The 7,248-nt window shown below is 48.3% G+C and overlaps 1 protein-coding gene across 2 annotated transcripts in view; it reads left to right on the top strand.

The window, feature by feature from the left end:
* Nucleotides 1-6,140: 6,140 nt before the first annotated feature.
* Nucleotides 6,141-7,248, top strand: part of LOC123755745 (CD209 antigen-like protein D) — a 15,367-nt gene continuing 14,259 nt past the window's right edge. The window contains exons 1-2 of one of the 2 annotated variants that reach the window (XM_045738495.2): nucleotides 6,141-6,396; nucleotides 6,918-7,109. In XM_045738495.2, the coding sequence (XP_045594451.1) occupies nucleotides 6,345-6,396; nucleotides 6,918-7,109 (244 nt within the window). In that variant the 5' untranslated portion in view covers nucleotides 6,141-6,344. The remainder of the gene's footprint in view (nucleotides 6,397-6,917; nucleotides 7,110-7,248) is intronic. The other variant, XM_045738494.2, reaches the window with a different exon arrangement.

The raw sequence follows: 7,248 nt of genomic DNA, 5'->3' as shown, positions 1-7,248 counted from the left end.
GTATGTACTTTTCCTGAATAAAATGTATTTATTATTTATTTTTTAATCAGTAAGTATTAAAAGAAGGCACCAAGCTGGGAAGGCTATGTAGCACCATTGTGTGTAACAATAAACCAAATTTTTTTTAACAAATAATGCACCTGTATGGGAAAACAAATCCTGTCAGCTGTAAAAATATTGATGCAGTTATTTAAATGAAAAATATAATGAAAGAAATATTACTGGTTTATTTTTATCCTATCTTTTTGTACTGTACAGTATATCCAAGGAAGTGAAAAATTGAGACATAATGCACAATTTAATGAATGATTAGCATGGATTAGCAGTTCAAAAGAAATATGACTTGTATTACATATCAACATGAGATCTTAATGATCCATGGTCAACATGATTTAATAAGGATAATACAGTACTGTATTTGTAATAATACAAACTATAATTTAAAATCTTTATTACTGATTTTTTTTATTAAGAAGAAATGATATACACAGCAATGTGCTGCTACCCTATTCTATATGGAATATTACACAGTGTAGATAAAAAACTAGCTATATGTTTATCTAATACTCCCATCTCACAGGATGGTTAGACATACTGTACATGGAATCAATTTAGAAAATACCAGCCTCAATACAAAAAACAAATCAACTCTGACTAAACAACTCTAAGCAATTTTCACAAGAGGTAAGCACTGAATCATGGAAACATTATATTATAATTACTCTTATCAGTTTCTACAAGACTCCTCTCAAACAATGTATTTTTAAACATGTTTAGGTATACACAGCAATGTGCTGCTTCCCTATTCTGCATAAAGGACCACACAGTGTAGATCAAAAACCAGCTACAAGCTCACCCAACATCCTCACCTCACAGGATGGCCAGTCATACATGGAATTAGGAGAGAACAAAATACTTAATGCTGATCTATTAGCCTCCACGGGCAAAATCTGGGTGCAGCACAAGAATATCTTCCAATATTCCTGAGTGTATGAAGTAATTACAGAGCTCAAAATACCTCATACCATTTGGTATGAAGTCACTGATAACAGGACAATCACAGATATAGTGTTGGAGAGTATGTTCTCTCAAGTAGGACTGAAAGCAGATGTTTTTTTTCCACCAAGAGGGCTATAAACCCATGGAACCGCCTACCCGCTGAAGCCGCAAATGCCAAATTCCAGCTAAAAAATATCATTAAGACAATTGGCGGGCCCTTTAACAAGCCGCCGGCTTTCTGTCCTCTTCGAGGTCACTAGATAGTTAGTGGCCCTTGGGTAAATTCAGTAAATATATACAATAATTGTCAGCGCATCTTCCGAGCAACAAGGACAGCTACACAGTATCTCTTAGAATTACGTAGGTAAACAACAAATGTAACATATTTGTTTACTACAATGTCGGTGCTGGCTGTAGAAGTTGAAAAAACATTGTTTTACTTCGAAATATACTAATTTTATAAGAAAATTCGACGTAAATAGGAGGCAGTAGAGCTCCGATAAGCCAGCGCTAAATCTTCAATATGAAGAATGTTGCTGCTCTCTGATTGGCCAAACGAAACACAGTAGTGACCTCTATCGGCACGCAGGTGAACCAACAATTTTCTTCCTAAGTATACCTTATTGAATCGCACCTAAGCATCTTCTTAGGGTGCACTTAGGAACCTTCATAGCAAACCCACTTACGAAGAAATACACAGAGCTTCCTGAATCTAGGTCCCGGACCTAGATTCAGGAAGGGGAGCCAATTATGATACGGCCCTCTCGGGACGCAACGGGGTTCTTACTCTGATGTTGTTAGAGGAAGATATATATCCGTTCCCAAGCCAGTAGTGGCTATCAAGGGATGTGATCCGTGACGCAAGTAACTTAAAGGGGGAAGGGAAAGAAAGTTAAGAACTTAAGATTATAATTCACCGTCACCAAATAAATAAATAAGATATAAAAGAGTGCACAGGGGGAGGGGTATAAACACTTATTTACAGGGGAATTATCCACAATCGTTGTCTTCTGCTGAAGACTCTGGTGCCAAAACTCTCGGTGCTGAGTCCTCGGTGCTTCTTCGTGGCCTCACAACGAATCCTTCTGAGAAGCTGAGCCTACCCTGGCCACAGGTCAGCCAAAACACAGGTCCACTGGGGGCACCGCCGTGGAGGCCGTCAACCACAAATCCAGCCGGTCTGCTGGCAGGTTCCGGACCCGCATCGCTGGTCAGGCCACTCCACGAACGATATAAGGGGAACGCCCTAGACAGGAGCTTCGTGTGACACCACAAATCACTCTCCTGTCCTCAGTACCCCAGTGGATGATCGTCTCCAACAGTCGGTCCCGGGTAATCCTTTTACTGCCACTCCACTGGCAGGCTAACACACCACAGTGTTCTTCTGGGGGGACGACTTCACAACTGCTGCAGCAAAGTACAAGGTATGGAGACGGCTGCCTCGGGTAGACTCTCTCAACTCCCATCACAGCAGTCCCAGGTACGTCGGTCCATACAACACTATAAGAGTCCATCAGCTAACACACTGTTGCTTCCAACGACGGCCACGTTGTCCTCTCATATGATCAAGTCGGGAGTTCCCAAGGTGAAATGCTTGCCTCAACACCCTCAACACCTTCTCTCCCTCAGGCCTGAAGCCATTTTGGGTTGGCGCCGCTAAAGTGAACCTCCAGGACTACTGGGCATGGGTAGATGGACGCCCCGTAGACCTCACGAGTCACTACTGGAAAGCCGGATACCCAACAATTGCCAACGATGAGAACTGCGTCTTCATGGCTTATGGTCTAGAATTCGTCACGAGGATGCGCTTATATACCAACGACTGTCATTATGCCTTTCCCTTCATGTGCCAGCTGGGTGTCCAAGCATTGAAATAGACTTGGATTTGGTGTCTGCTGTGTGACTAAACTCTCTATATATATTAGCATAAAATCTGAACCATTATGTATACAAATAAAAACAGTCCAGAAATTGTACATAAAGACTATTATCGTGATAACTTATATGATGTGTCCTATCAAGAGAGCAGTTTGAAAAGTCATATATTCAACAAAAAGGTCACAAATAAAAAGATAAAGTCTATAATAAGGGTGTCAAGTGTTGCAAATATTAATAATTGTTGAGGTTATTAATAAACATTAACTATAACGTAGTTAACCGTTTCTCCAGTCCTGCCTGTTACGGCCCTTATGGGGACGCAACCAGGTTCTTTTCTGGTGGTATTAGAGTTTGGGTATCCGGCCCCAAGTTAGTAAAGGATTTCAAGGGGTGAGCTCAGTAATGCAAGTAAAATGAAAAGGGGAGGCACATTAAACACACAAGTTCGTCACTTTATACCATGTATAATTAGTCTTCCCACCACCATAGATATATATAAGAGTCATAAACGGGAAATATCACTACACAATGTACATCATTGTCTCACTCTGAAGACGCTGAACACTTGGCGAAGCTCACTCTGTGCAGTCTTGCCTGGTTTCCTATTTGGGGCACTACCCTTTGCAAGTACCAGGAATCCACGATGAGTCTACCCTGGCCACAGGCCCGCCAAGTCTCAATTCCACTAGGTGCCTCGTCGTGAAAGCCCACAACCACAGTCCAGCCTGTAGCTGGCAGGTACCAATCAGCCTCACGCTGTTAGGCCACTTCACGAGCGAATACTAGGGTTGCGAGCCCTAGGCAGAAGTCTCGTGTAAATCGCTGGTTACTCTCCTCGTTCGGCACCACAGTCGGCCGTCTCTTCCACCAGCCAGCCCCGGGTATGGCAAATCCCGTCACAGCCACTCCTCAGGCAGACAGTTGAACATTCTACAGTTCTCGTCCGGCGACGGCTCACTGCTTCTGCAAAGCAGACTGGTGAAGAGACCTTGGCTGCCTTGGGTAGACTGACTCTTCTTACATCACAGCAGCCCTATGTTGACGCTGTGAAAGCAGACACGTCATCAGTACTGGGACACTACATGGGAACCACTAGGAAACGTCACTTACTGGCCTAGACACAAACGTACAGCTTCTAGCTCAATAGATGGCGCTGATGTTCTGAGCACTACCTCACCAGAGGTCAGCACTAGCTACCTCACGAGCTACCAGGACAAGAATCTAGCATGTCTAGCTGGCATATTCCTGCCACCACTAGATGGCGTCGTCCATTTCGTGGGGTTTCGGGAGCTGACTCACAGATGGCGTTGACGTCACTGCTCCGTGCTCTGACGATGAACTTGGGTTCGTAACACTGCCTCACCTGCTCAGCCCCCGCTTGAACACTCACAAGTGAACAAGAACACTGCACAGTATAATGTTGTTTCATTAAAGCAACATTATTTAGCAACAGCATCATTCTTACTATCCGGAACACAACCTGAATAAAATACAATTCCGTCTATTCCTGTCCCGTTTCCTAATAACATAATTAATTATTAGAAGTAAAGCACTTGATGTGGGACTCCCATGGTAGTTATGGCGGGTCTACTGTGACTACCTTGGTGGTGGGGCTGTTGGTCTGGGACTTCTCCCAGCAACAAATCCCTGAAACACTCAGAACCACCCTCCTAGCACCACCCTCCTAGCACCACCCTCCTAGCACCACCCTCCTAGCACCACCCTCCTAACACTACCCTCCCAGCACCACCCTCCTACCACCCCCTCCTAGCACCACCCTCCTAGCACTACCCTCCTAGCACCACCCTCCTAGCACCACCTTCCTAACACTACCCTCCCAGCACCACCCTCCTAGCACCACCCTCCTAGCACCACCCTCCTAACACTACCCTCTCAGCACCACTCTCCTAGCACCACCCTCCTAGCACCACCCTCCTAGCACCACCCTCCTAACACTACCCTCTCAGCACCACTCTCCTAGCACCACCCTCCTAGCACCACCCTCCTAGCACCACCCTCCTAACACTACCCTCCCAGCACCACCCTCCTAGCACCACCCTCCTAGCACCACCCTCCTAGCACTACCCTCCTAGCACCACCCTCCTAACACTACCCTCCCAGCACCACCCTCCTAGCACCACCCTCCTAGCACCACCCTCCTAGCACTACCCTCCCAGCACCACCCTCCTAGCACCACCCTCCTAGCACTACCCTCCCAGCACCACCCTCCTAACACCACCCTCCTAGCACCACCCTCCTAGCACTACCCTCCCAGCACCACCCTCCTAACACCACCCTCCTAGCACCACCCTCCCAGCACCACCCTCCCAGCACCACCCTCCTAACACCACCCTCCTAGCACCACCCTCCAAACACTACCCTCCCAGCACTACCCTCCTAGCACCACCCTCCTAGCACCACCCTCCCAGCAACACCCCCCCCCCCCAGCAACAAATCCCTGCAACACCCTCCCAGCAACACCCCCCCCCCCAGCAACAAATCCCTGCAACACCCTCCCAGCAACACCCCCCCCCCCCAGCAACAAATCCCTGCAACACCCTCCCAGCAACACCCCCCCAGCAACAAATCCCTGCAACACCCTCCCAGCAACACCCCCCCCAGCAACAAATCCCTGCAACACCCTCCCAGCAACACCCCCCCCCCAGCAACAAATCCCTGCACCACCCTCCCAGCAACACCCCCCCCCCAGCAACAAATCCCTGCACCACCCTCCTAGCACCACCCTCCCAGCAACACCCCCCCCCCCCAGCAACAAATCCCTGCACCACCCTCCCAGCAACACCCCCCCCCCCCAGCAACAAATCCCTGCACCACCCTCCTAGCACCACCCTCCCAGCAACACCCCCCCCCCCCCAGCAACAAATCCCTGCACCACCCTCCCAGCAACACCCCCCCCCCCAGCAACAAATCCCTGCACCACCCTCCTAGCACCACCCTCCCAGCAACACCCCCCCCCCCCCCAGCAACAAATCCCTGCCACACCCTCCCAGCAACACAATGTCAAGGCAAGAACTACAAGAAAGGCTTCACAGAACAACATCAACATGCAATGCAATATATACAATTCTTGGAACGGTTACTCCAGTAAAATTATTTGTGTACTAACAGTGAAAAATAGAGCATTGAAATTACTTATAAAAAATCCAGGGAACAAAGGTAATATGGAGCAAGAACAAAATAAAACAATAGTGTATGATACAATCAGCGAGGGTGCGAGACAGGTGACGGTTCCCAGACAGTATGACAGGTCCGCGCTGGGGGCCCTGTCGTCCCCGGCTGGGTCCAGGTTCTCCTCACACACCATGAGACACACGCACGTCCTGGTTTATTGGTACAAGTTGTTGCTCACACACCACGCTATTAGGAGCACTACTTGGTTACAACTGTCCGAGGTCACCACTACCTGAGGTCATCATCACCCGAGGTCACCACCACCCGAGGTCACCATGTTTGGGGCAGTGATGGTGATCATCAGCCTCCTGACACAGGGGGACGCTGGTAAGTGTGTCAGAACAAGGTAGTGCTGACTGCAGCAAGACAGACGATACAAGTAATTATGTTAAGAAGGCGGCGTCAAGCCGGAGACTGTAGGTAGCGTGTCGGGTATTTGATGACGCTACAAAATGGGGGTTTGAAGTGGTTTAGCTAGTACAGTACGTTGTGTTATTATGTTGTTGGTTGGAGCCCAGGAGGGTAGAGTATTTGTAGTGTGTCTATAGGGCAGTCGGCTCACTACCTATTGGTCCTGGGTTCGATTACCGGGGCAACGCGAAGCGTTTGGGAACGTTTCCTTACTCCTTTGGCTTCTGTTTACTTAGCAATACCTTAGAGTTAGGTTACACCCCACACCCTCTCCACCTCATCCCCACACACACTCCACACCGTCACCTCAACCCCTAAAACCTCTCCTTCTCACCCCCACACCCCACACCGTCAACACAACCCATAAACCGTCTCCTCTTCACCTCCACACTACCGCACAACCATCTCACTCATGTCTCCTGGTGTGGGTGCTGCAGGTACAGCCTCCTGCCCTACGCCCTTCGTCAAGATCGGGGAGGGCTGCTACTACTACAATATGATGTTCACGACTTGGTCAGAGGCGCGGACGACCTGCCAAAGTCTCCTGCCGGGGGAAGACGCCGACCTGGCCGTCCTGGACTCCACCTGCGACGACTTTAGACACATAGCATCATACGCCATCACCAACGGTAGTGATTGTTGTTGTTCTTGGTGTTGATGTGTGTGTGTGTGTAATTACCTAAGTGTAGTTACAGGATGAGAGCTACGCTCGTGTTGTCCCGTCTTCCCAGCACTCTTTGTCATATAACGCTTTGAAACTACTGACGG

Source organism: Procambarus clarkii, chromosome 43 (assembly GCF_040958095.1).
Source record: "Procambarus clarkii isolate CNS0578487 chromosome 43, FALCON_Pclarkii_2.0, whole genome shotgun sequence".
NCBI lineage: Eukaryota > Metazoa > Arthropoda > Malacostraca > Decapoda > Cambaridae > Procambarus > Procambarus clarkii.
The sequence above is the reverse complement of the archived record's forward strand: the minus strand, read 5'-3'. Positions and strand labels throughout refer to the sequence as shown.